The 27,998-nt window shown below is 47.3% G+C and overlaps 3 protein-coding genes and 1 long non-coding RNA gene across 7 annotated transcripts in view; 1 reads left to right on the forward strand and 3 right to left on the reverse strand.

The window, feature by feature from the left end:
- On the reverse strand, window positions 1-11,450 carry GUSB (glucuronidase beta). The gene is made up of 12 exons (XM_071764790.1): window positions 11,102-11,450; window positions 9,300-9,488; window positions 8,695-8,876; window positions 8,028-8,170; window positions 7,324-7,511; window positions 6,479-6,631; window positions 5,773-5,951; window positions 5,233-5,379; window positions 4,143-4,227; window positions 2,460-2,636; window positions 1,672-1,807; window positions 1-437 (listed from the first exon to the last, which is right to left on the reverse strand). The coding sequence occupies exons 1-12, from the start codon at window positions 11,348-11,350 to the stop codon at window positions 280-282; spliced, it is 1,986 nt and encodes a 661-aa protein (XP_071620891.1). The 5' UTR covers window positions 11,351-11,450; the 3' UTR covers window positions 1-279.
- The window catches only part of LOC139805888 (uncharacterized), a 19,332-nt gene continuing 2,174 nt past the window's right edge, over window positions 10,841-27,998 (forward strand). Inside the window, exons 1-7 of one of the 3 annotated variants that reach the window (XR_011730038.1) lie at window positions 10,841-10,999; window positions 11,791-11,892; window positions 12,090-12,600; window positions 16,803-16,942; window positions 17,252-17,392; window positions 19,487-19,561; window positions 22,669-22,768. This is a non-coding gene — a long non-coding RNA (uncharacterized lncRNA). Of the gene's footprint in view, window positions 11,000-11,378; window positions 11,459-11,790; window positions 11,893-12,089; window positions 12,601-16,243; window positions 16,353-16,802; window positions 16,943-17,251; window positions 17,393-19,486; window positions 19,562-22,668; window positions 22,769-27,998 lie in introns of those variants that run through there. The other 2 variants (XR_011730039.1, XR_011730040.1) reach the window with 2 other exon arrangements.
- ASL (argininosuccinate lyase) lies at window positions 12,679-20,731 on the reverse strand. The gene is made up of 17 exons (XM_071764794.1): window positions 20,430-20,731; window positions 20,290-20,343; window positions 18,505-18,699; window positions 17,615-17,698; window positions 17,229-17,285; window positions 16,902-16,999; window positions 16,570-16,647; window positions 16,212-16,289; window positions 15,746-15,798; window positions 15,283-15,345; window positions 14,957-15,071; window positions 14,368-14,452; window positions 14,133-14,192; window positions 13,911-13,994; window positions 13,628-13,708; window positions 13,286-13,392; window positions 12,679-12,920 (listed from the first exon to the last, which is right to left on the reverse strand). The coding sequence occupies exons 2-17, from the start codon at window positions 20,299-20,301 to the stop codon at window positions 12,782-12,784; spliced, it is 1,389 nt and encodes a 462-aa protein (XP_071620895.1). The 5' UTR covers window positions 20,302-20,343; window positions 20,430-20,731; the 3' UTR covers window positions 12,679-12,781.
- LOC139805881 (argininosuccinate lyase) overlaps window positions 24,683-27,998 on the reverse strand; it is a 7,833-nt gene continuing 4,517 nt past the window's right edge. The window contains exons 9-18 of one of the 2 annotated variants that reach the window (XM_071764792.1): window positions 27,912-27,964; window positions 27,471-27,533; window positions 27,179-27,293; window positions 26,627-26,711; window positions 26,392-26,451; window positions 26,170-26,253; window positions 25,887-25,967; window positions 25,696-25,800; window positions 25,417-25,523; window positions 24,683-24,920 (exon numbers count right to left, since the gene is read on the reverse strand). In XM_071764792.1, coding sequence (XP_071620893.1) covers window positions 24,770-24,920; window positions 25,417-25,523; window positions 25,696-25,800; window positions 25,887-25,967; window positions 26,170-26,253; window positions 26,392-26,451; window positions 26,627-26,711; window positions 27,179-27,293; window positions 27,471-27,533; window positions 27,912-27,964 — 904 coding nt within the window. In that variant the 3' untranslated portion in view covers window positions 24,683-24,769. The remainder of the gene's footprint in view (window positions 24,921-25,416; window positions 25,524-25,695; window positions 25,801-25,886; window positions 25,968-26,169; window positions 26,254-26,391; window positions 26,452-26,626; window positions 26,712-27,178; window positions 27,294-27,470; window positions 27,534-27,911; window positions 27,965-27,998) is intronic. The other variant, XM_071764793.1, reaches the window with a different exon arrangement.

Consider the following 27,998-nt stretch of genomic DNA (forward strand, 5'->3'; position numbering starts at 1 on the left):
TTATTTTTTTTTTGCCATAAACAGGTACCTCAGTCAGGATCTCTAACTTCACCTCCTTGAAACTCCAACTATTAATTTTACTACCTGGAAATAAGAAGCCTACAGACATGGCTTAGCATAGGAAGCAGTTGTTTCTGATCTACTTTGTATCATAGTAACTACTTCAGATGGAATAGAAATTGCATTAGACTTGCAAGAGGTGAGTCAGGCATAAATATAATTTAAACAGAAATTAATGAAAAAGTTCAGCATAGTACTCAACCACTGTACCTTTTTATTTCATTTTAGAAAGAGGTTATGTGATTTTATTATAGGAGTAAGACAGCTTGATTCATTTGCAATCTTCCAGTATCTTTCTCTAAGAACAAATGCAGCTGATTTGGGCTGTCGCTGGCGGGTAAATATTCCTTTCTTGTTTCCCAAAACACGTGTGGTCCCTATAGAAAATTTATAAAATAAAGCAAGTATATATAAAATACTCTTAATATCCCCTACTGTGAACTGTTACATTGCATGTACTAAATCAGGTTAGGTGAAAGAGACCTATGCACTTCTACACATAGTCAGGTACAATGGGGAACTTGGCAGATGTAATTTGTGTCATCTTGGCAAGATTAATCAATGTAAATGAGTAATATAGCTGCAATTCATTGTACTTAAAACTGGTAAGGTGATGACAGTTAATTCAGGTATGCTCATTAACTTGATCAGTATTATATTTATAGCAGACGTTCCTTCTGCCTTTAGTTCCACCTTGACATTTGATGGTGACTGTGTTGATTATTGTTTGACTGTACTGTCATTCAGTCATGTCTAGATCCTTTTTTGACTATTTTAGTTTTCATAGGAAACCAGCAAAGGTGATCACAATATGTAATGAGACTGGAAGTGTATGTGAACTTGCCCACATTTTCTACATCCTTCTGTTTGAACCTATTATTGCTTATCTGATTGCTTCTCTGCAATGACTTAGCTTTCTAAAACTGGTATTGGTGCTCCACAGATTCTTCTTAATGCTGTTCCTCTGCCTGAAATGAACACTGACTGTGTTCATGAACACCCTAACTCACTGTAAGTGGCATATGCATAACTGGTTCCATACTAGGTCACCTTTGGAGTCGTAATAGTTTAATTTCTGTGTGGCTGTTTGCCCTGGAGATGAAGTAATGCCCCAACCTTTACAAATGCACTTATCATTTATTGATAGTGGGCAGAGTGTCATGGTGGCCAGCTGTCTACCTGTGTGTCATCTGGTTCTCTATTGCTAAACCTCTACCAAGTTAATAATATGTTATTTAAAGTGCTCTGTGACTAAGGGTAGTTGTAAATGAAGTAGCTGGTTGAAGCTCTAAATTGAGGATGGCCAAGAAATGGTCATTGGGGTCTGCTCACAAATTTCCCTTGCGTTCTGCCCTAGTGCATTGTCTCATGATCTGGGAGCATCTTTGCAGATGGGACATCTAGGAGCTCAAGCTGAAGAGAGAGAGGATGCATTAAGTACAGGCAGGACCTTCCCTTTTGGCTGGACTTTGTCACAGAAACCAGCTGTGCTCTTGGTAAGCAGAAGGCCCTTTTGTGCTACCCTACAGCACAGTGATCTTTGTGTATCATAAACCATGTAAAACTTGCAAAGAGGATGGAGAGTTGTTTAGAATATAAATATAAGCTTACCTTGATTAGTCATAAAATCAGCAAAATTCCATATGAGCTCCCCAACCACATACTCTTTCCTCTTTTTGTCAAAAACGGAATGGTACTCTCTCAGCAGAGCTTTCTGATACTCCTCACTGAACATCAGAGGTGGATCCTACAGCCAGGAGAAAAAGGTGACCTTGGATGAAGGTGACAGTTAATCTCAGCAAAGGCTCCATGTGTTAATTTCCTATTTGTTGGGGACCTGCTTCCTGAAAACAAGCTTTGCAATTGCTTGGTCTTTTCATTGCCACTGTCGTAACAATGGTTGTTTAACAGTGAGTAGCAACTATTGAAATTGTAAGAGGAAATGCACATAAAATACAAACACCGTGCCAGATACAGGGGGAGCAGGGTAGTCTGTGGTTTTGGCTGGTAAAGGTGCTTAATCATGATGGGTAGAGAAGTGCCAACTCCTCCTGTGCAGGACAGCACTAGGAAATTAATGTCTGCTCTCCAGTGTCGTATCTTCCAATTAAGATTGGATTCTACAAATGCCAAAGTACAGATTTCAGACTGCTCAGTGCTTTTACTGAAAGAGAAACACTTCTCTTTAGGTAGAATCTAACCTCTGTTAGGCAGTGGCAATGCTGATTGATTTGAGTGGAGCAGGATTTCAATTCTGGAGTCTTTCAGACACTGACAAGTCAATGCATCTCAAAATGAAGTAGTCAGGCTCAGTGGTACCAATCTCTTGTAATTAAGTTTTGCTGACCCTGTAAGAAGAGCAGTGACTTTTTTCCACCCACAGTGTCTATAATACTTACACTGTGAAGTCCAGGAACTGAGTCTGCTCCATATTCACTCTGAATAATGGGTTTTTGGTAGGTTTTGTACCAGCTCTCAAACTGTGTTGTGAGTTGTAGTGGAATAACTTCCAGGTGGCCTGAGTCATGATACCAGGAGAAGTAGCTATTTACACAGATTACATCCACATAAGGAGCCTACAGAAAACAAGGTGAAAGCATTTTGTCACAGAGCTCAAAGTAGACAACTTCATTTACAAAGCTGAATCTTCCTTTTGGTTCCTTACATTACACATAGAATAAAGTCTCTTACCCTTCTCACTCCCAATATGACATCTTTCCCAGAAAAAAAAAAAAAAAGGATAAATTTAACAAGCTAATAGCATATTAATTTGGCATTTTTCTTACAGACTTAGGAAGTCACAGGAAAGAGTTAGCCAAGATCAGCCCATTTCATCCTCAGGTTTGTTAGCTGTTTTTTGAATTTCCAAGATGTCTGGCTTGCTGGTACATTTAGATGTACTTTTTGAGTATTGGAATGTGATTATCAAGTTAGTGGTCAAATATTTTGACTAGCAACTAAATTTGTGCATCAATGGTGCAATACTAAGACTAAGCATTCTGCAAGTTATATGCCATTTCTACCACATGGACAGTATGATAAAAGGGCATGAAGCCCACTAAAGATAAAGTGATGTTGTATGTAACTTGTTCAATGTTCTCTTAACATGTTTTGTAATAAAAGAAAAAAAAAAGTTCTAATATCACATCAGTGTATGAGATCTGTTCTTTGGCTTTATTTTTCTGTGTTGTCTCAAGCTGGTCAGAACATTCTCCTGGGGATAGGATGTCAGTCTGTGCATGCCTGATGAAACAGGGATACCCAAGAGCTGATCCCTGCTGGGCTTCTTCAAAAGTAAGGCCACCAGTTTTATTTTCCTGGGACAGGGAGGAACAAACCTCTGGGAGATAAAGAAGGCTGTTCCTTCTAATTGTAGGACAGCTTGAAAGAAGCACTAAGTGTAATTTGTAACAGGGACATGGGGTAGTATCATGTACCCACAAACTGTTAAAAAGTTTTAATTGTACAGTAGTGACCAAGATTACAAAGGCATCTTGAAAAATTTAAAATAATGTAGGAACCAGCCAGAAACAAATTTATGTATCCTTGTTTCATGCTATTGCCAGCCTAAGGCACAAACATCCAAGAAAAGTGTCTTTTGGCTGTTCATAAAGCTCTAGAACTTTAATTATGAAACTGGAAGAGCTTTTAGATTAATCAGCATTATCAGACATCTGCCAAAGAACTTCTAGAGCTGTTTAAAGCAGGAATTAAAGCAAAGCTCCCAGCCCTTTAGACTTTTAAAGGACTGTTAGCATTTTAAAGAGGTTTAAGCTTTGGTTTTAATTGCAAGTGAAAATTCTGAGCATTAGTAAACACAATCAGTGGAATAGCAAGCATGACAATGTAAACAGAATCCAAGACAAAGAATGTGTTCTCTCTTACAGATGTGGGTTTTTTCAGCTGGACTAGAGCTACAGGATAAAGTGCTTTATACTAGAAACAAAAATGTAAGTTTTCTTCTTCCTTGTGAAGTATCTCCAGTAAACTTGGGAAGGTGAGGGGGAAAGGACTGTCAAATTGACGAGAGGAATAAATTTAATGTAGGAATGAAAAAAATCTAGAAAGTAAAGTAGACTTACACCATGATCAAGGGCGTAATTAGCATCTGTCACAAAGGTTACTGGTCTGGAGGGATCAAGAGCTTTAGTGTGAGCTATCAATGTCCTGTTTGCAAACAGTAAAACGAGTTCAACAACAGCATGGAAAAGCACAGTCCCATTCCCCCAAGCTCTCTGTCCTTTCACCCCCCCTTAGACATTTGATTTAGCAGACAGAGTATTTTTAATTAATCCTGCAGGACAGTTAGTGATCATCTGCTAAAAAGTGCCTGCTTTTTAGACAGTTCTGCAAGAGTACAGGTATGACAGAGAGACCTTTATCTGTCACACAGTATGGCCAGCACACCTGAAAAGAGTGGAATCATACCAGATGCAAGCACATTAATTTGTCTGCTGGTGCCAGCAGCTTGCAAGTTGGTGAAGGGACAGTGAGTTTGGTAAAAATGTGAGAAGGGTAGAGGGAAGTTTCTAAACAACTCTTGGGATGTGACCCTGATAAAACATGAGGCCTAAGGCCCTACACTACAGCAGGCAGAGCAGTCACATGTTGGCTGCTTTAGAGGAAACCCTGAATGAGGGAGATGAGACAAAGTGGGAGGGTTAAGCTCTGCTGCTACCTTGATACTGCAGGAGGATGATAAATCATTCAGTGCATCTACAGACTGAGACCCCATTACAAAAGATATGACTCTTAGCCACCCAAAGCTTAAATCTCTTTATAAATAAAACTGCAGAGTCTCAAAGCAGTGGCTGTGTAGTGGCGCTGTCCCCTGCAGAACAAATAGCCAGCACTAAGTGAAGAACCCTGTCTTCAGAATTAACAGCAAAATAGTTTGCAGCTTTGTTGTAATTCTCAAATAATTTAGCCCTCATCTAAATTGATAACAAGAAATACTCTGGTTCAGAAACAACATTTTGAGACTGTTGTGGGTTTTGAACATCAGTTCAACACATGCAGCAGTTCTGCTTTCAGTTTGCATCTGTGGGCACTGTTTTAGGGTTCCCCCAAAAAGATAGTTGCCCTCTCTTATAACTTCTTTATGCCCTCCCAAAGGAAGAAGATGCATCATCTGCCAAGATTCAAGCCTCAGCTCTGTGTCCAAGCACTTACTTAAAGTAGTGAGCTGCTGGGGGCAGCTCCGATGCCGGCTCGTTGGCTACTGACCACATCACAACTGATGGTCTGTTCTTATCCCTGCGGATCAGCTCTTCCATCACATCAAGATGATGCTGCAAGGACTTGTTCCCAAAGCTCTCGCTTAAAGGCAAAAGGAAGTGAGACCCAGTGAGGTGAGGGAATGAAATCAATCCCCTCTCTTTTTCCCTGTGAAAACTCAAGTCTCTGGGGTGTATAAGCACAGCTGAGCCTTGACACCGAATATGGCTTCTGCCCTATTTCCCCAAAGCCTGCTGCACAGTTCAGGGCCATGGTTTGGGCTTGTTAACCAAGCCAGACCAAATGACACAATGGCCACGTGTCAAAACTCCCTCTGATTGCCCAACTCCACTCGGCACACGTGGCGCAATGGGACAATTTCTAAATAGAGCAAAGTACTTCCACTGTCAGGACATCGGGTGCCGCAGGACGGGAGGGGGACACGGTGGCAGGGACGAACATAGAAGGGGAAGGGTCCTTTGAGCAATTGCTTACACCATTTTAATCCCCACGCCTGGGCACTCGTCGATCACCACAATGCCGTAGGCATCACACAGGTCCATGATCTCCTCAGCGTAGGGGTAGTGGCTGGTGCGGAAGGAGTTTGCCCCCAGCCAGCGGAGCAGGTTGAAGTCTTTCATGACCAGAGGCCAGTCGAGGCCTTTGCCACGGATCTGGGGGAAAAAAAGAGACATCATGTCCTGTCACACTGCTGGGTCACTGCTTCTCCTCTTGTTAGCCAGCACCCCCACTTTCCCTGCTCAGTCCCAGAGTGTTTCTATCCCCGGTCACCATTTCCAGCTGACTGCATCACCTCTTGGCCACCCAGCGCCGCCCTGTGGCCGCGCTGTGCCTCGCACCCTGCGGCTCCGCCGCCGCTCAGCCCTTCTCTTCCCGCCAGAGACTTTGTCCCCGGCGTTTCCCAGCGTGAGGAAACAGGGAGCTATTTCTGACTGGAAGCCGTGACCGGGAGATGGTTAACTCCTCTGCCAGCGACCCCATGTGCCCTACGAGGGATGTAATGACTAGGGCAGGGCATGGTGTCCCCTTAATGCTGGCAAAAAGTTCACCCCAAGGCGTGTAAAGGAAGGGCTGTTCTGTGTGGAGAGCGGAGGAAGGAGCGGGCAGTGCTGAGGTGATGAGGCACCATGAGGTGATGAGGCACCATGAGGTGCTCCCGCCATGGGCACCACGCTCTTACGTCTGCGTCTTCGTGCTTGTTGACACCATGGAAGTAGAAGGGTCTGCCATTGATCAGGAACTGTGTGCTGGTGACGTGGACAGTGCGGATGCCAACCGGGAGCGTGTACAGGTCCTCCAGCAATGCTCCGTTCACCTGCGCCTCCATTTTCACCTGAAATGGGAAATGGGGAAGCTGAAGGATGAAGAATGAGCCTTGGATGACCGACTTGGGGCTTGTTTACCCTAAAGCTTCAGTTTCTTTTCCCTGTACACATCTGGGCCACTTCATCCTCTCAAACAAGGCTGCAGGGCACCTCTTCTGCTCTATACCACTAAACCAGGCAAAGACTAAAATTTCATCTGTTCACAAGAGACACAAACCTGAGCCTCTGGAAACACAGCTGCTCATCTGCCTTAATTTCTGCATCTAAACATCGCTATTCATCCTTAACTCACACAAGAGTCTTCCAGACTTGTGCTATTGAAGCTGAACTCTTGTCTTACAGAGTGGAAAGAAAGCTCATTGTATGGCAAAGCTTTTTGAGAGGTCAGCAGCCTGCTCCTCGGAGACTCTACCCTCATCTTATTGTGATATCTCATGATAACAGAATAACAGTCCTTTTGCAAGCACCTCAGAGAGCATGCATAAACTCCAGGCATGCCCCTGTTGTGACAGACATTTCGGTTCAGCATCCAGGAAGCTGGCAAAACTTGATTTGATTACTGCATAATTAGCAATGCCACTCTGGTCATATGAACAAGATCTGTGGGAGAAGATGAGTATGGAAGATGGGCCACATGGCAGCTCCGTAACCCTATGAGTCAGAGGGCACAGAGACAGAAAGGAAGAAACATCACTGTTACCTCCAAGGAGTAGCGGTATCCAGGGTTCTCATGCATCAGATAAGGCCACCAAAGGTTTGGGTTCAGGACTTTGAGCTCTCCAGCTGCACCATCACCTGTAGCAACCACTTTACCTTCTTGGTCACGTAAACTCAGGGACAAGGAATAGAGTGTGCTGCCAACAACTGATACCTGATACTGCACCATTGCTAGTTGAAAGAAAATGAAGGACAATTAGAAACTGCCTTGAAAGGAAAACTGCATGCATCATATGTTGAGAGGTTTTCATGTCCAGCAATGTTAAAAAATGTGGGAGATGTAGAACAACAGACTGGCATGGGCTGAATGTAAGCAGCATGACCTGTCTGTCTTGAGGTCCAGAAGTTTCCAACAAGATTTGTGTATCACACAACTCTGTTACCTAAGAGAGAATCCTGCTTTAAGTGGCAGGAATACTGCCTCTACTGAGAAATTCAACTTTGAGAAACACCTGATCATCTTTGCACTTTAACAAGTCTCTTGGAAGCACTTCTTTTTTTTTCTTACTGCTTCTGAACTCTTTACTATATTCTTGCAGCTGCTGAGCTGTGCAATAGACCAGCTCAGGTTCAAGAAAAAGCCACTACAAACCAAATTCAATCAGACTTTTGCAGGGGATTTTCTCTGCTGCCCTTGTCATTTCCATTTGGAGCCTGAGGTAGCTGCTGTAATTGTTCTGGACCTACCAACACTCTCTGATGAAGCAGTTGTCACAGTAATATCATCTATGTAGACAGAAGGAGTGGTGTAAAGCACAACCGGGCGATGGATTCCAGCATAATTAAAGAAATCAAACCTGATGTTCTGTACAAAATAGTTCTTGGGATACCTAAGTGAGCAAGACAGGAGAAATGGCTACATTATGTTTCATTGCAGAAGAACTGAAGGCAGCATATGGATGCTAGCAATGTAAAATAGTCATGTAAAAATAGATGCTGGGTAGTAAAATAGTCTTTACAGCAGGATGGATCTGTCCCCCTGAAGTGCTACTGCTGCTGCACTGAAGAGGACTACAAGCTGACAAACATCTGACAATGGGTTTGGTCCTGCAGGACAGCTGGGACTTGCAGCTATCAGGCTAGCTAAATTCAAGCTTGTCAAATCTGTCATTGTTTCAGTTTGGCAAATCACTTAATCTGAGTTCCCTGTGTATGTAACAGATGTGATAACTCAGTGCAGGTATCTCGTAACGCTGAAGCTTAAACTCCTGTCTGCCCAATTGATGAACTCCAGCATAAATCCAACCCATGTTTTTCTACATTGCTCAGAGGGTCTTATGAACCTGCAACTTAATAAATTCCCATCTTCTCATCCCTGGGATCAGCTCAGCAGTGCAGTGCTTTAGCAGCTCACCTTGTTTTGTCATCCATGTACTGAATTGACCCTGGAGGCAGAGTGTGGGGTGTCAGAGTGTTGTTGAGCGCGACAGTGATGCGGCAAGGGACCCCTGGGCTGCCCTGGACAATGCTGCTGATATCTGCTTCAAATGGAAGGTGACCCCCTTCGTGCTCCACGACTTGCACTCCATTGACCCACTGCAGGAGAAGACATCTGTAAGTCTAAGAAGCAGCAGTTTTGTGGCAAGCAGCAGGGAGCAGGGAAAGAGCCCAGTCAAAATTCCAGGTTAACACTGAACCTTCTTCTGGGCTCTTACTCTTGGAAGGATCAATCTAGCAACCCTTCCTTTCAGGGGGGCTGGGTCATGTACAATCAAGTGTCACTCTGAGAACCAGTTTTGGGCAGCTCCTGTAGCAAGGAAATGTTTTAGTTACTTGTCCTGGGACATTAGAGGATCAGAGAAGTGAAACCTGGGAAACATGGCCAAGTTCTTGGCTGGAGAAAAACAGCCAAGAGTTAAGAAAATAGCGAACTGGTGTAAAACCCAGGCAGAAATGTTTTTGCTGAGCAAGTCTGCTTAATTCTCATAATTCTGGGAACATAATTCCTGTGCAACATACCACAATGGAGTAGTAATGGGCACTGCCAAAGCGCAGCACCACTCTGGTGCTGAAGTTGTCCTGGAGCCAGCGGAGAGGAAGCAGCACCTCCTTCTCATACCAAACCCAGCCAATGTAGTTCTCCAAGTTGGGGTCTTGAGTGATATCATTGAAGCTGGCAGGCACTGGCATGTCAATCACGGGCCCAGTCTGGCAGGGATTGCAGAGGAAAGGAGGGAACAGGTAATTTTAAAGAAGAAATTTTACTGTCCTGGCTATCCAGGCTGTAATACTGAAGGTGTACCTTTACACAACCCCCTTACCAAGTACAAATACTTGAGAACATCTGTATAGAATCTGGCGTGGTCTGTCACAGGTCCTACCCAAGTCCTACTTGATACTAGGCCCAGGAGACTGTTCCTACAGGAAGAAGCTGCAGCTCATCTTTTCCCCCTTCTGATTTACCATAGGGAAATACTTTTATTGGCTGTGGTACTTTGAAATCAGAGCAATGAGGGGGAAAAAATGAACACCCAGGTTGTTGTTTCAGCTTGGGACTTGCCACAAACTGTAGTTCCTCTGTCCAGCTCTAGCTGTTTGGTGCACAATGCTGGTGTTGTGACAGTCCACTGGTAAGGTGTACTGCTTGTCAGGCAGCAGCAGAACTGTAGCAGAAGGGCAGCAAGAGCTGGGGATATTTTGAACCAGATCCTTCAAGGTTGTGGAGATTGTTTGGGATGAGTTTGGCCTTTCTCACTCCCTGAAAGCAGTGTAGCCTCCTTAGGATTTCAGTGGAGCCACTTGCTTATTTTTATAAAAGGATTACAGGCTGACTGTGCTGTAATACTTTGAACACTGAGGGAATGGGATGCTATTGCAAAATAGAGCTGCTTGGTTATTTAGCACCTGCTGCACTCATGATGTTGCCATAAATGAGCACTGCTGGAACACTTCCCCTTTCCTACAGAAGCCTTTCCACAGAGAGCAGAACAAGGAAGGTCTGGTTGCCCAGGGGCAAGCATCGTGTGCGGCTGACTCAGCACTGAGCTGCACCAGTACTGCAGAGAGACTTTGCACTGCATCATCTTTATTAGACATCAGAAAAGCCCAGCAGGAAAATTAATCAGGTTTTCCTAGTATCTGATACAGAATAACCTTTAACTGGGATAGCCACGTGTGTCTCCTTCAGGGAGATTCTCTGATGTCTGTAGCAGATTGAGCATACCTATCTAAGCCCTGCTTTGGTGGGAGCTCAGCCCTGGGCCCTTCTCTGGCTGTCTCTTTGCAAAACTTTTAGCTGCAGGGTGTCTTTCAGCTCTCCTCTCCTTCTGCAATTCTGTAAATAATTGTCAAAAGGGCTAAAATAGAAATGATGGACACACACATTTTACCCCTAGAATACATGACTTCTTTCTGGTGTTAGTTTTGTAATGTATTGCAGTTACACTAAAACTTGTTCATCTGCCCTTGGTTACTTTGGATAAATAATTCAGGAGCGCCCTTCCCAGGCACGGATTTTATTCTACGCTGCTGCTGAACGGTAAATGCTGTGCAAGGCCAGCGTTGCCTTTGCGGCACAGGGACTTCCAGGACAGCACAGGGTGTCTGTAGCTCACCCAAGCGCTTCCTGGGTGCTGAGCAGAACCGGGAGGATCCGGGTTACAGAACCCGAGCACGGTGTCCGGGCTGAGGGGCAGGAGCAGCCAGCCCGGAGGGGAAAGGTGGGGGAAAGCTCTGGGGGGGACCCTTCTCGGGGGGAGAGCACCCCAGTGCCGCAGGGAAGGGGCAGCCCCTACCCGCCCCCGCTCCCGTCCCCCCGGTACCTGCCGGAGCGGCCGCCGGTACCAGCGCTGCACGAAGCCGGCGTCCCTGCCCGGGGAGAAGTCGGCGCGAAAGCTCCAGAGACCGCCGAGCTCCTTCAGCTCCCGGGATGGGGTCTCCCGGGGATAGAGCATTCCGCCCCCCCGGGCCGCTGCCCTCCCCAGCAGCAGCAGCAGCAGCAGCAGCAGCAGCGGGCGGCAGAACCCCGCCGGACCGACCACCTCCGGACCAAACCCCGAGCCCGCCACCATCTTGGTTGTGGGCGGGCCCAGGTCCCGCCCCGTCCCGCTTCTGGGGTGGTTCGGGGGCGGTCGGATGGGGCTGCGAGCTCTTCCAAGCAAAACCAGCGGTAGTTTGGCGTTAAAACAGTTGGTGGCTTTGTGCTCTGTCCCGGGGGGGTGGTTTTATTTTATTTACTTCCTTTATTTGTTTTCAGAGTCACTTGATGAAGCAGGAAGGGAAGAAGTTCCTGGAAGTGGCAAAGAAGGGTGCTGGGTGGATTACCATGCCCGTTCATTTGAGTCCAGAGCAGTTTTTTTCTAATGGACAGGCATGGTAACGTTTCCTATTCACTTTGTGTCCTTCAGAACTTCTCTAGGAATACAGCAGGATGGAGGGAAGTTCCACAGGGGCAAAGAGGGAAGGAAATGCCATCAGACGGATTTTAATTTTGTTGTATTCTTATTTGCAGGCTGCATTTGTTTCCGGAATGTGTACTTTGATGTGCAAGAAGCAGCTGTCAGTCTTGCTGCATCTGGTTGAGTTACAGAAGCAACAGCTCAGCTTACAGCAGGTCAGTGAAAGGCTTTTTGACACAGGACTTACAAACATACTTGCTCTAAGTTCCTAAGAGCTATGGTTTAAAAAAAAGCTCCACATTGTTATTTGTACCCCTGTGTTTTCACACACTGTAGCACAGGTAGGTTGATATCCCTTATCAATATCCCAGTTGATATCCCTTATCAATAGATGTGTTGCTGTGGCTTATAGGTCTGTGTGCTTAAAAGGACCACAATAATCTTGGAATAAGGCTGTAAACTTCTGGATTCACTGAGCTGCTCGACAAACGAAAGCTTTATATCTGAAATCAAGACTGAGAATTCCTTCAGTCTCCACCTTCCTATCTACAGCAGCACCTTGTTCCTCCAGACTGTAACTGCCACAGCCTGGTCACCCTGACTTGGGATTATAACTGCATTGCTGATGAACTGCTGGATATCCTGCAGGAGCACAGCACTCATTCCCTGGACACCTTATATATCAAACATCACATCAGTGATATTCATGGGCAATGGAATGGGTAAACTTGGCAATGAGAGCTCCTAGACTGAACATGAACTCCCTCTTTGAAAGAGGCAGAGCATGATCACCTAGCCAGCATCCTGCTTGCAGAGATGCCAGGCAGGAGCATCAGTCTGAAGAGCTGCATTTACAGTGACCCAAACTGGGTAGTGAGACCAGTCCTCACCAACCTCCTCCCAGCTACTGCCATGTTCTGCAGGTAAGGGAAACAATAGTGACATCTTACTGCACCAAAGTAAGCAAAGTAAGCACAAGAAGTAAAGACACAAGACAGGAGTTTCAATGAACTACATACACCCCAGTGTTTATTAACTCCAGATTAGTGTGATAGGCACAATGCTGCATCTAAGGGATGTCTTTCCACACTCTAAACTTGTTCCTTACTGCCTCCTCAGCAGCTCCCTCAGATGCTCAATCTGGGCACACACACTGTTCTTGGCAGTGCCACCCATAGCTGTGTACTGCTCCACGCTGTTGAAGAAATTAAAGACCTGGGAGACATCACTGCCAAAGAGAGGGCTGGGGAGGAAAGAAAAGAGGTGTCAGTGGTGTGTTAGTTTGGTGCTGCTGGTGGGCTTTACATGGTCACTGGAAGGGCAGAGTAAGGAGGTTGGGAGCCAATATTCTTCTGGAGGACTGGTGCCTCCAGGTCAGGCCATGAATTTCTTCAGTTCCTCCCAATACTCCTGCCCCTGCCCTCCTGGAGCTGAATGGTGGTGATGTTGTGCCCCTCCAGTGTTTCCAGACCCATCAGTAGTGGCATTCAGGCCAGGAGGATTTTGGGGTGTTGTCTGGCCCATGCATTTTGGGGAAGGGCACCATAAGGAGGCCCATGCAAAGGGAGGCTGATACCTGCCTGTGGGCAAAGTAACAGAGATACAAACCTGATGTTCTTCAGGTCATCCAGGCTGAGATTATTGATGGTGGTACCTTTAGACTCAGCAAGGTGGACGGCCTTCCCAGAGGCAGTGTGGGCTTGTCTGAATGGCATCTGCAGTGAGAAGCAGAGGCCGCAGTGAGTGACCAGGCAACTGGGGTGTTTTTCAAAGGGAAAAATGGATGTGCTGTCTGTTTTGGTTGGCTTGTTTTCACTTAGGGTAATGTCATGTGAATCCAGGTTTGGTGACCTAGACTGATCATCACCTGGGGACAGAACAGAAGGCCTCATCTCAGGCCCTCACTGAGCAGTATTCTGCATCCAAAGAAGCCACAGCTCTGATACTTACTCCTTTACGAACCAAGTAGAGAGCCAGGTCAGTAGACAGCATCTCAGGGCTCAGAGCCTTCTCCATGTTCTCCTTGTGAATCTGCAGAAAGGATGGTCAGAGGGAGACATTATCATCAGCTCCTCCCTGGGGACACATGAGGTGACACTGGGGGCCATGACCATAAGCAAGGGTGAGGCACTGAGGAGCCTTCACCTTAGGACCCCTCTAGAGCTCTCTTACCTGTGATACACACAGAATGTGCTCCACAACTTTGATCCACAGTGAGAGGCCTAAGCCTTACCTGGAGGGTAGAAATCACTCCAGAGGCAACCTGGAGCACAGCATTCAGGGTGTCCACTACATCAAAGACAGCCTCCTTGTCCTCCTGCATTAGAACAGGGAGCACTTTCTCAGCACCCTGCACACAAGCAGGGTCTGTGCAGGGAAACGGGCAGGGTGAGGCTGCTCAGGGGCTCAAGGTGTCTGTGTCTGCCCAAAGAGATGCCACAAAAATCTGCTTTACCTGCAGATCCTTGTTGTAGGTGCTTGGAAGTCCTTTGAGAACCATGAGCATAGCAGCCAGCTGTGGAGAGAAAGAGGTGAGGCAGTTAGCTCTGGGAAGGGCAGCCCATTGCTCCAGCAGAGGCTCAGAGCCTGGGCTGGGGGTGTTTGTTTACAGAGAGGTGAGAAGTCAGAGGGCTCCTTCAGCCCTGCTCTGAGCAGTTTCCCCATCCCACTTCTCTCTCTGCCGGGCTCACCCGTCCAAACACACGACCGGCTTTGCTGCGGATCAGCTCCAGGCTGTCAGGGTTCTTCTTCTGAGGCATCAGGCTGCTGCCAGTGCTGAAAGAGAGGTGCATGGAGTGTAACAGTGAGTGACACCCCAGTCCTGACAGGCACGGGTCACACGTTGTGCTGACCCAGCCCCCCAAGGGCAACACACAGGTCCCTCATCCCCAGACACCTGAGTGTTGTTGTGAGCTTGGGGAGGGAGGGCTGAGGTTGTGCTGCCCTGAGAGACAGGAAATCTGTTAGGATTGTAAATCCAGCCAGTCAAGGCAGGGCTTTGGCAGGCATTCCCAGCAGAGGAGGAACTTTGCTCTGCCAGCAGTTGCTGGGAAGGCGTGTGTGCACAAAACCCAGACTTGGTTGAGTTACCAGAATCAGAAACAAGTGGTCATTACTGAAGAACATTCAGCTTCTTTTCTGCCTTTATGCCAGCCTTTTAATGATGTGTCAGCCTTGTGCAGCAGGGAGTCTCTAACCACTCTGTCATTTACTGAGGTAAGGATTGCTGAGCAGGGGAGACAGAGTAAAAGTGTCCCTGCCCAGACACCAGAGACCTACCTGTAAGCATCAGAGAGGGTTAGAAATCCAAACTCGCTGGTACTGTAGATGATGAGATCTTCAGCCATCTTGCTAAGGTGGATCATCAGCAGGGTGGCAACAGAGAGGAATTCCACTGCAGAGAAGGCAGGAAAACAGGAGGTGAAAAAGGTGCTTGCTTGACAACCCAGAAAACCCTGACTGGAGTTTAAATGTGAGCAAACAGATTTTATGTATAATTACTTCCTAGTGAGGGATTGCTATCTCCTTGAAGGGAGTTAGCTGACAAAGTCTCAGGGGCCTGCTTCTAAAATAGTCATGGGAAGAAGTTGTTGAGTTGTGCTTACCCACAAAGTCTCTCTCACTAACAGCATCCATGCTGTTCAGGCTGATGGAAGCAAAGTCCAGCTCTGTAAGGAAGGTGATGGACAGAGGAGGTCAGGCTTGGCATGATTGGAGCTGGAAAGCAGCAGATTGCTCCAGCATGCAGCTGACTGAGCCTTTAAGTAGTCCTAGGAGCACAACCATGCTGAGCAGGGTTTTGTTATTAGCCCCAAGCAGTGGGTGTGCAGCAGAGCTGTTTATGCTCTCACCTCATGGGCTGTCTCACAGCAAAAAGCCTCCTGGCTTACTGGAGCTGAGCTGTGTCACCGAGCATCAGATAATTTTCATTTTTTTTTATTTAGTACCCTCCATCCCCATGTTAAGGTGCTGCAACACATCCAAAATAACTTGAGGAGAATATCTCAATGCCCCCTCAACAGATATGATGAGTTGACCTGTGCCTCTCAGTCACAAGCAGACACCTACCACTACGCAGAAGCTCTCTATCAATGTCCAGTGGATTGCCAGCCAGAGCACCACTGAGAGGAGAAAGAAACAGAAGTCATGCTGATATCCTGCACACTCCAACCAAAATTAAGCTCTAGCAGGCAATGATGACTACTCTGTAAGGATTTCCTTCCCCCAGTTGGTTCTGGTGTCACACAGTGTGGCCAGAGGCTCAATGAGCTCTGAACGCTGGAGAAAACTGAAAGTTCTCTTCCAAAGAGGAAGGTTTGCCTGATGAAAGCCTTGTAGTTCTTGACTTCAAGAAGGAAGAAGAGTATCAGTGCAGTGACAGTCTTCTCTTTGAAGAGAGAAGCAAGGCTTGTGCCCTACAGCTCAACAGCACATATGGCACACAGGCAATGGTTCAGGGGATGTCAATATCTGGCTCCTAGACATTTCACAGAGAAAACTGAGGCACAGGGATTACACAGAAAGTAAACTTTACCTTCCCAAAGGCAAGACATTCATCCTCCTCTTCACCTCTCCCAGGCGCTCAGAGTCACGGGTCAGTGCCACAGCATGGCTAGGAAAAAACATCAGGACAGATGAAGCACCTGAAGTCAGAAAATGTCACAAGGACCAAGAGGTAACTGTGACCAGAGGAAGGAATGTACAAGGAATGGGACTCCACTGCCTGCTCAGTTCTTGGGTCCCTGGTTGGTCAGAGTGACACAGGAGCAAGGGGAATTCCTGCTCCAGGTTGCCTCTGGTTTGACACAACCCCCAGCTGCCCCGTCAGAGGATGGGCAGGGCCCCAAGGGTGGAGAAGGCTTCCCCCAACATGTGTGAAGAAGTGTGGTTACCTGAGCAAGAACTGGCTCCATCTAATGGGCTGAGCTTTCTGCAGGTGGGTGTAGCCAGGCAAGATAACATCAATTTCTCTGCATGTGAAAGAAGAGAAAGAGGAGAGCAGCAGCTGTCAGGAGAGAGGGCAGGGGCAGGTACACATCAGGGTTTTCTAGCAAGGTCACAAAGAGAACTTCTCTAGCTTGTGTTGTGCAGAACTTGGTATCTTTCTTCCTCTCCTCCTCCACAGAAGGCCCTGCAGCTGCCCTGGCTGGTGTCAGTCAAAGAAGGAGCCTGGAAGTCTCCTGCCCTTTCAAGGCCAAGGCTGTGGGTATGGAAAAGAACTTACGTAGCTGCACGTTCCACCAGGGTCTTAATGAGCTGCAGGAGGTGAGTGGAGATGACAGAGAGGGAATTCTTCATGAACAGCTTCAAGTCAGTCACAACCTGTATGGGGTTGACCACAGTCAGTCAAAGCAGAATAAAGTAAACCCCTCCTTGTTCTGTGTGATGGGAAGGTGCATCTTCCTCTCCTCATTGGTTACTTTGTTGTGGTAATGTCACCATTTCCAGCTCTCCAAGAAGAGAGACAAAGGCCATTCTTGTCCAAAGAATCCTGAAGAGAGATAGGGAAGGAGTAGAAAGGGGGAAAAAAACCCCCACATTCTGTCCATACCTGATCATTCCTGCTTCTCCCAGTGTGCAGCTTTCCAGCTATGTCTCCAATCAGCTCCTGAGGACAAGAGAAGAATTTCTGTCAGCATCTCTGTATTCTAACAGGGGAGATTCCACATGATCAGACCTCCTGCCTGCCTGGAAGACACTCAGCTCCAGAATCCTGTGAGTAGCCATAGGATCACTTCAGGGCAAGGGCAAGTTTGGGGTCTAGGTTTGTATGGTGCCCCTTCCACAAGAGTGGTGTTAGAGGCATTTGTTGATGCACCTGGGGTTTCAGTACCACAAGGTCCAGAGGAATTTCAGAGTGGGACAGAGGCCCCTGTACTTAACATCAGGCAGATCTAGCTACAGAGGAACAGGAGCAAGAGGTTAGAGGACCCAAACCTTTAGTCTGCGTTCGTTGGCAGTGTGGATGTCCTCATCACTTTGTTTCACTGAAAAGACTCCTCTAGACCACTCCTCAGAGATCTACAAACATCAGCAGAAACACCAGTCAGCCACAACCATTCCCATGTGGTGTGTGGGGCTGGGAGTGTCCCCAGCAAATACCAACATCTGCCATCCCAGTGGAAATCAAAGTGTTAAGTCTCATGTGAGCTCAGGCCAAGGCTGGCTGCTTGCTCTGTCCCCAGGTTCTGTGCTGTGCTTGGTGGGATTCATCTCTCTGCTGTGATGACCCTGCAGTGTTATGGCTATGGGAGGATTTAAGTGAGAAAGTGAGCTGAAATGTCAGTGAGTGCTTTAGCATTTTCCACAAAGATGTTCCTATACAAACACTGTATGGAGCCCCCATTGTCCTTGGTGGGTGAGCAACAACAATGGATATGTTAAAAAAATCGCTTACTGCAGGCTTCTCTTCACCCCTATACAATGCTATGCATTGCTTCCTACTAACTCAGACAGCCAGACTCAAAGGGATCCCAGGTGCCAGCAGAAAAAGAATATTCCTGATTCATACTGCAGCAATTCCTGGTGCATGTTGAGTCTGAAGGGGATGGGTGTGCAGGTGACACTGAGCACACCTCGCTGGGGCTTCCATAATGAACACTATGGAGTGTGCAAGGGCAATATACACCAGCCAGTCATGTCCACTGTTTAGGACAGCTTTCCCTTTTACAAAGCTCTTCAGCACATGCCTAGCCATAAGGGACAGGTTATTAGAACATTTGAAAGGCACTTTTTAGAACAGCAAATCAGGGAGGCTACTACAGGTACTGTCGGAAAAAAAGTTCATTCCAGCATACACGATGATTTATGAAGGAAATAATTAATACCTTTTCCAGACCATTCAGGATCTTCTCCAGCTCACTTTTAGGTAGGATCCCAGCCTTCTCCAAGGCTTTGGCATAAGCCATGCTCCCCTGGATATCGACTTCAGCCAGTCTCTGATCATAGCTAATGGAAGCATTGAGCATCTCCATGACTGGATCTGTGCTTCCACTGAATCTCCCTCCCCAAAGTTTATTCCCCTAAGAGAGAGGAAGAAGCAAATTAGAGGCCAAATAACTTCATTTATCATCTTATGCAAGGAGCATGCAGTGATCTATTTATTCAGTATCAAGGCCATGCTCAGCTATGTCCTTTTAGCACTGACCAGAAAGGCCCTTGGATTTCAGGACCTTTTGCAGGCAGTTGTAAAGGTGGAGAACATGTCACTGTCAATAGAATTTAGCCCTTGAGGTCTGGCTCAGGAATCCTCCAAGAAACTTTACTCTGGAGGGAGTCCTTGGATGGATATCAGAGCATATGGCAAAGACCAGCATGGATTTCTCTTTTGAGGGAGCTGCAGGAGAAAAACCCTTTGATAGCTTTTTCAAAGTGGTAAAAAAAAACCAAACAGTGAGTAAGGAATATAGTGGAAGTTAGTATTCTAAGACTTTTTAATGCTGTTGTGCTAATAGAGAGATTTTTATTTGATTGACAACAGGCTCTAGGCCAGGACAAGCCACACTGTAGTGCCTGAAGTATCTCCAGAGTCTGTGATGTGCTTGCAAGCTTTGGTGTAAGGTTAGTGTGGTACTGCTTAAGGTGCAGACACCAGAAGGGAAGGGCCTAAATACAATTACCACTGCAGAGTAGATAAGAATTACTTATATACATGATTTTTTAAGAACACCCCTGTCAGTCTTTTCTGCTGTACAGTCTAACTACCATGGACAGCAAGAATCTGTCAGGACAGTTGCTACCTTATCTGTGCCAGAGCTTTATCAGTCAGACAAAAGCACTGTTGAGTAACTTTAGAAATTTCTTCCCTAGTGACTGTCTCCACATCTCTGCCCATCCCTGCTGAAACAACATGCCTGAGAGGACAAAAGGAGAGAGCCTACAGAGGTAAGAGTCTAGGCACATGGCTTTTCATACCAGAAAATCAAGGGAGGGCAGAGGAGGGAATCAAAACTGAAAAAGAAACAAGTTGTAGGTCCTCATTGTGCACTCGGTGCCTGCATAAAGGTGGCACAGGGAATGCTAAATTAGAGGCTGGAAGCCAAGTGCTTGCATGAGGAACAGGTATATCTAGGGATATCTTCAGTAATAGGGGTTTCCACCAAAGTAATAGAAACAGGTACAGAGGAGAAACAGATGTCGGCTGAAACATTGCAACAGATACAATTGCAGCCCAAGAAATCAAAACTGAAAGGTTAGCTTTATCAAGCCCCAGGACTCTCTTTAGAGAAGTGGCCAGTGACATCTGGCAGCTGAGGGACACTTGTCTGCAACCCAGAACAGAGGAGGCCAGGGCCACAGCAGCCGTTCTGGAGGCAGAGAGCAGGACTGGCTAAGATGACTGCTCATGTCCCACCTCCCAGGCACAGAAACTGAAAATGCAGCTTTTGTAAGGAGAAGTGTTCATACAGCCTGCTGAAAAGTACCTCCTGCCCAAACCCAAGTCACCAGGAACACACCCCATGGGTTAGCAGTCTGTCCCGGGCAGGTTGTAGGGTCTGAAGGCAATGGCAGGTTTCTTGGGCAGGAACTTAAATATGTAACTCAGCAGAGCTCTCCTGCGCCAGAGCACCCTCCCGAGACCACCCCGCCGGAGAAGCAAAGTTCACCCTCACCTCGGCTGCCATTCCGGACGATGTGTGCGCAGCGATCCCAGCACTTGGTGCAACCTGCGGAACAGGGAGGTGAGGAGAGAGGGCTGAGGCTCAGCCCCGGTCCCGGAGAGGGTCCCCAGTACCCACTCGGCCCCTCTCACCTCTCCACAGCGCAGCCCCGGCTGCTCGCTCGCTGTTCCCGGCCCCGTCGGCCCCGCTTTTACACCCCTCGGCGGGGGCTGCCGCCTCGTCCCGCCCCGCTGGGGCGGGGTGTCCCCGGGACCGGCCCCGCTCCGCTCCCCCCCTCCCTGCTGCCACCCCGCAGCACGGGGCTGTTTGTTGCTGCTTTGTCTGATGGAGTCTGCTACCACGGCGTGATTTTTTTCCTCCGTGTACTGCCGGAGGCCTTTGAGGGAATGCAGGAAGTGCACACCAGTTTTCTTGTCCCCTTTTGAGTTTTTCTGCCCTTTCACCAGCCCTGTTGTCGCAAGACCTTAGGATAAAACAGGTAGGAAGGGACCTAGCCCAGCTGTCTTTCCTGTGTTTTTCTCCCTCCTATTCCTTATCTCCTTTCTGTGTTGCAGTCTAGCACTCCGTGGGTTTGCAGGGTGAGGCCGTGCAGCTCTCTTTAGCAGAGGACACGGGCAGAGGAACATGGCTAGTATCAGACAGCTTCTGGCAACCTGAGTGAGCAAGTACTTTTTGCAGCTTGGGTTTCCAGCATGTTTCCTTCAGCACCAGTTCAGAACAAGGCTCAAACTCTGTATCTGGACTCATAGCTAATTACTCATTCACTGCTTCTCAGAAATTTCCTCTTGCAATAATTTTTTCCTGGGATGATGCCCCTGTTCCTTTTCCAGACTTGGAAAAGGACTTGGTTCCTGCTTTCCTTCCAGACTCGCAGGTGCACAGAACATCATGATGTCTATACTGAGAAAACCTCTTGAAACTGTTTTATTTCCAGGCTCTTTCCTCTTCTGAAGTCCCTCATTTTTAGCTTGTGTTGTTCTGTTCATCCTTTATGAATGTCTTTGTTCTTATCCTGCAATTTGACAGGAGGCTGGTGATAGTTTGGCAAAATAGTAAGAAGTAGATTTACATTCAGAATGAATTGTATACAGGGAGAGGCTTAACACTGCAGTGTTTGTGATATGGGCTTTAAATTGTCTATATGGAACAGGCACAACTTGTGAAAAGATTGTACATTTTTCTGTCTGAAGGAACTGTGCAGAAATTGCCCCAAGTGCAAAAGGGAAGAGGGTGGTTGCCCACGGTGCTGCATCCAGGAGTGGTTAGGGGGCATCCAGGTGGTCCTGGCATCTCTCCCTCAGAAACCAGTTATGACCCATGGGGCTACAAAAGGCAAAATGGGATCTCTGTGGCACTGCCACTGTTCCCCTGTGTCTGTTTTTCTTTGTGTTTTCACATCATTAACCCTGTGTGTGTGTGATATGTGACAGCTTTGATTTCTAAATGTTACCTGTATTGAAACACTTGGTTAAATACAGCAGTGAAAGCTTCAGCTTCTATTTAATTAGTTCCAGACCTCTTAGTATTTTTTTCTATTTAGCTATGTATGCCTCTCTCTCTGAGATGAGGAACAGAGTGGTTGAAGGATCACAATGAAGCTGGCTTGTGTTACTCCTGGCAAAGAGGAGTCCAGTCTAGGTGGATGCTTTTGGATATTGCTGTCTCAGATTCATCCATGGTGCCTGCAGGGGACGTTGTAGTCATGCAGTGCAGCTGTTCTCACAATGCTCTTGTGGTGGCAGAGAAATGTTATTAATTCATCTTCTTCAGTAGAGAGTCAGGGGATAAAAAGACCAGGAATAGCCATTTGTTTGGGAGATAAAATACTCAGCTGGATTTTTCCAGAGTGCAAAAGCAGGTTAGAGATCTTTTCCTTCAGGGGACCAAGTGAAGAGCTCACTAATTTTTGTAATGTTTCAAAAGGCTTTCTGTAGGTTTGTTACCTGCTTGTCTGTCAGCTCAGAGTTACATAGCCTTCTGCTGAGAGTTTCAATAGCTCATGATCAGCCTGCATGATTCTTGGTTTAAGTCCCTTCCTGTGGTCTGTGATGGGGCAGGGATTTATGACCAAATCCAGAGTAGTGTCCAAGCCACTGATCAAAGCTTCTGGCTATACAGCTCTTCCTGTGGTAAAGGAGACTTAAAAAAACCCAGATCACAATGAATTGTAGCAGGGTGATGGTGAAAGTCTGAACAAGCTGTGGACAACATACTCTTGTAATGTCTGTAGAGCTTCAGAGAACTCCACAGGTCCTTCCCAATAGAAATATTTTCACAATTTTAGGAAAGGATGGATTGGAAGTACCAGTGGTTATGAACTGCTCATTGAAGTAGGAAACCAAGATGTGATAATCTTCCTTTTCCTTTCAGATTGGCTGGGCCCTGTGTTACTCAGCATGGCCAGGAGGAAAAATGCTGGATGTTTGCTGCTGGGAGTGAGAGAAAATCTATTCAGCTGAAGTCTCTGAAGGTACTGAGCAGGAACTAGAAGGTACAAACTGGGGAAAAGAGAGGAGTGGCATAGATTGAGAAAGTTTATGGGAGGAGAAAAAAAAAAGAACAGTAAGGTGAATGTGAGGAGATAATCCCTTTTTTCTGACTGTCTTGGTGCTTGGTATTGATGTCCCCTGCCTCTCTTCATGGTTTCCTCTATCAGCTAAGTGTGCATTAGTGATTTCCTGGCCATCCTCACTTATCTGGAGAGTGGAACACAAGTGCCAAAACAGAGACACAGGGGGAAATAACAGAGCAAACACAAAGGAGGTTTGTGGAGTGTGGGTTGAAATGTGCTGCTCTTTAAATGCCAGGGGAATAGATCAGGTTCCAGTCCAGAATGAGGGGAGACTGAGGGTGGAGGGAAGGGTTGAAGGAAGGGGAATTTTCTGTTGCTGGTTCTCCCACAGCACTTGGTGACTCCTGGGGTGGTTTTCTTATGGCAGGAGGTTCAGGTGGTGGCAGTTTGTTCTGTCTGTGCTACAGCCTTTGACCTAAGCACAGTGAGGCCCTGGTTTCTGCCATTACTTGGGTGAGTTACAGACTCCTGAAGTGCTGAGTCAATGAAGTGTTCCTGCATCAGCATGGAGGGCAGAGTGTGGAGCAAAACTGTGCTGTGGGTGCCAGGTTCCAGCTGGGTTTTGTGTTTAAAAATGGCCTCAACTTCCCTGCAGACAACTGTTCTTTCTTTTACTTCTGAATCAAGTAGCAGGCATCCCACAGTAGATTTTCATGCCAAAATCACTGCAAATGATAGTGGGGAATATTGTTTTTTCAATGTTTTTTTTAATCAAATGGTTTCACCCTACGAAAGACACAAGGTTGCTGAATTCTCATTCCCCAAGTAAGACTTTTCCTGATCTTTGTTCTGATTATATTTTTGTAAGGACAGAAGGAAGATAGTGTAAGATTTTTAAGAGGCAGCCATCCATGCCTGTCTCTTTTCAAGCATTCTTCCCCACCTTGGCTTGGGTCACACAGAGGAAAAAGCTTGACCTGAGACAGTGCAGCCCCTGTCCTTTGGAGGAAACCAGAGTCAAAGGTGGGTTTATGATGGGCTGGGATGACCTGTGAGTTGACCTGCTGGCCAAGACCTGCCTAAGACCATGCAAGCTCCACTATCATGTGGTGAGGAGATTTCTTTTGGCCACTTTATTCCCCCTGGCAGCAGGCAGGCAGGCAAGCATACTCCTGTGAGGAGGGCAGTGATAGGCACTAAGCTCCACATCTACACATGTTTTAAATACCTGGAGGGATGGTGACTCAATCACTTCCCTGAGCAACCTGTTCCAATGCCTGACAACCCTTTCATTAAAGACATTTTTCCTAATATCCAATCTAAATTTCTCCTGGCACAACTTTAGGCCATTTCCTCACATCACTTGTTACTTGGGAAACGAATCTGGCACCTGCTTCAATACAGCCTTCTTTCAGGTAGTTACAGAGAGTGATAAGGTCTCCCCTCAGCCTCTTTTTCTCCAGACTAAACCACCCCAGTTCCCTCAGCTGGTCTTCAAAAGGTTTGTTCTCCAGACCCTTCCCCAGCTCTGTTGTTCCTCTTCTCTGACACGCTTCAGCTCCTCAATGTCCTTCTTGTGAGGAGCCCAAAACTGAACACAGAATTCAAGGTGTGGCCTCACCAGTGCCAAGCACAGGGAGACAATGATTTGCTCAGTCTACCACCCAGACAAAGTTTCAGGTCTCTTCATGACACTCCTGCTGCTGTCTACCTACCAGCCCCAAGAGCCTGAACACCCCATAACTCAGCTCCACTACCAGGGAGGGGAGATTCCCTCATTCTCTCACAGCAGTGAACATTTCCCCAAGCTTCATGAGAGCCAAGGAAGCTCATCTCAGACTTTTCCCTAAGAAGAAAGACATAAGACAGGAGTTTCAGTGAACTACATACACCCCAGTGTTTATTAACTCCAGATTAGTGTGACAGGCACAATACATCCAAGGGATGTCTTCCCACATTCTAAACTTGTTCCTTATGCTTCTTCAGCAGCTCTCTCAGCTGATCAATCTGGGCAGACACACTGTTCTTGGCAGTGCCACCCATGGCTGTGTACTGCTCCACACTGTTGACCACATTGAAGACCTGGGAGACATCACTGCCAAAGAGGGGGCTGGGGAGGAAAGAGAAGAGGTGTCAGTGAAGAACATTTGCTGGTGTTGACTGGTTCTACAAGCTCCCTGCAGGCAGAGGCAGTGAGGCAGTGCAGGTGGAGCCTTTTTCCAAGGGGAAAGACCACCAGCATTCCCACTTTTACACTTCTAGTGCCTGACAGTACAAGACCAAAGAATCACCTGCAAAGGGAGAGCAAGGAAATTTGGAGCCAAAACTCTTCTGGAGGGCTGGTGCCTCCAGGTTAGGCCATGAGTTCATTACAGCCCCTCCCAAGAGCTGCTGCCCATGCCCTGCTGAAGATCAATGGTAGTGATGTTGTCCCCCTTCAGTGTTTTCATGTCCATCGTTAATGGCACTGATATTCATGCCAGGAGGATTATGGGGTGCTGTGTGGTCCGTGCCTTTTGAGAAGGGCAAAACAAGGTGGCCAATACAAAGGGAGTCTGAAACATGATTGTTGGAGGCAGTCATGGCAAAATAACAGTGATACAAACCTGATGTTCTTCAGGTCATCCAGGCTGAGATTATTGATGGTGGTACCTTTAGACTCAGCAAGGTGGACGGCCTTCCCAGAGGCAGTGTGGGCCTGTCTGAATGGCATCTGCAGTGAGAAGCAGAGACTGCAGTGAGTGACCAGGCAACAGGGGTGTTTTTCAAAGGAAAAAATGGATGTGCTGTCTGTTTTGGTTGGCTTGTTTTCACTTAGGACAATGAAATGTGAATCCGGGTTTCTGGGGTGTGAAGCGGGGAGGAGTTAGGAGGTGAAACTCCACCTGTAAATTACTATCAAGTCCACCCGGCAGCAGTTCCACTACTTGGGATACATGTAAAGAATAGGTTTCCAGCATTCGTGTTTGTTCACCCTGACTGATCATCACCTGGGGACAGAACAGAAGGCCTCATCTCAGGCCCTCACTGAGCAGTATTCTGCATCCACAGGTCCAAGTCACCCTCTGAAACTTACTCCTTTATGAACCAAGTAGAGAGCGAGATCAGATGACAGGATCTCAGGGCTCAGAGCCTTCTCCATGTTCTCCTTGTGGATCTGCAGAAAGGATGGTCAGAGGGAGACATTATCATCAGCTCCTCCCTGGGGACACATGAGGTGACACTGGGGGCCATGACCATAAGCAAGGGTGAGGCACTGAGGAGCCTTCACCTTAGGACCCCTCTAGAGCTCTCTTACCTGTGATACACACAGAATGTGCTCCACAGCTTCAATCCATAGTGAGAGGCTTAAGCCTTACCTGGAGGGTAGAAATCACTCCAGAGGCAACCTGGAGCACAGCATTCAGGGTGTCCACTACATCAAAGACAGCCTCCTTGTCCTCCTGCATTAGAACAGGGAGCACTTTCTCAGCACTCTGCACACAAGCAGGGTCTGTGCAGGGAAACGGGCAGGGTGAGGCTGCTCAGGGGCTCAAGGTGTCTGTGTCTGCCCAAAGAGATGCCACAAAAATCTGCTTTACCTGCAGATCCTTGTTGTAGGTGCTTGGAAGTCCTTTGAGAACCATGAGCATAGCAGCCAGCTGTGGAGAGAAAGAGGTGAGGCAGTTAGCTCTGGGAAGGGCAGCCCATTGCTCCAGCAGAGGCTCAGAGCCTGGGCTGGGGGTGTTTGTTTACAGAGAGGTGAGAAGTCAGAGGGCTCCTTCAGCCCTGCTCTGAGCAGTTTCCCCATCCCACTTCTCTCTCTGCCGGGCTCACCCGTCCGAACACACGACCGGCTTTGCTGCGGATCAGCTCCAGGCTGTCAGGGTTCTTCTTCTGAGGCATCAGGCTGCTGCCAGTGCTGAAAGAGAGGTGCATGGAGTGTAACAGTGAGTGACACCCCAGTCCTGACAGGCACGGGTCACACGTTGTGCTGACCCAGCCCCCCAAGGGCAACACACAGGTCCCTCATCCCCAGACACCTGAGTGTTGTTGTGAGCTTGGGGAGGGAGGGCTGAGGTTGTGCTGCCCTGAGAGACAGGAAATCTGTTAAGATTGTAAATCCAGCCAGTCAAGGCAGGGCTTTGGCAGGCATTCCCAGCAGAGGAGGAACTTTGCTCTGCCAGCAGTTGCCAAGGAGGCGTGTGTGCCAAAGACAGACTTGGTTGCATTACCAGAATGAAGAATATTCACCCTTAAGCTGCCTGTCTGCTCAATACCCTCTCAATGCTGTGTCAGCGTTGGGCAGCAGGGAGACCTCAACCACTCTTTCACTCTCCCAGGTGAGGATTGCTCGGGACAATTACTTGCCAGTGACCAGAAACCTACCAGTAGGTATCAGAGAGAGTTAGAAATCCAAACTCGCTGGTACTGTAGATGATGAGATCTTCAGCCATCTTGCTAAGGTGGATCATCAGCAGGGTGGCAACAGAGAGGAATTCCACTGCAGAGAAGGCAGGAAAACAGGAAAAGTGCTTGTTTGCTTCACAACGCAGGAAACCCTGACCAGAGCTTTGGAGTTACTTCCTCGTGAGGGACTGGAATCTCCTTGTTAAAAGGAGTTACCCGGAAAAGTGTCAGGGGTCTGCTTCTGAAACAGTGAAAAAATAGTTGTCCTTACCCACAAAGTCTCTCTCACTAACAGCATCCATGCTGTTCAGGCTGATGGAAGCAAAGTCCAGCTCTGTAAGGAAGGTGATGGACAGAGGTCAGGCTTGGCATGACTGGAGTTGGAAAGCAGCAGATTGCTCCAGCATGCAGCTGACTGAGCCTTTGAGTAGTCTCAGCAACAGAAACCTGCTTAAGTGTTACAGTGAGTAACAGTACAATTAAGTGAACAGTTTTTTATTTGCCCCAAGCAACCAGTGTGCAGTAGAAGGGGCTCTTCCTGCTCCAACCTCACAGGCACTGCCTGTCTCGTTGCTGCAAAAAGGCTGATGATAGAATAGCTTTGGCTCCAGGACAGTGCATTGCGGTGCCATTGGGAGCCACATATCAACATTTTTCTCCCTCCAAGATGTTAAAGTAGTTTTGTGCCTCTCAGTCACAAGCAGACACCTACCACTACGCAGAAGCTCTCTATCAATTTCCAGTGGGTTGCCAGCCAGAGCACCACTGCCAGAGGAGAAAGAAACAGAAGTCATGCAAG

This window comes from Heliangelus exortis, chromosome 21 (assembly GCF_036169615.1).
Source record: "Heliangelus exortis chromosome 21, bHelExo1.hap1, whole genome shotgun sequence".
Taxonomy (NCBI): domain Eukaryota; kingdom Metazoa; phylum Chordata; class Aves; order Apodiformes; family Trochilidae; genus Heliangelus; species Heliangelus exortis.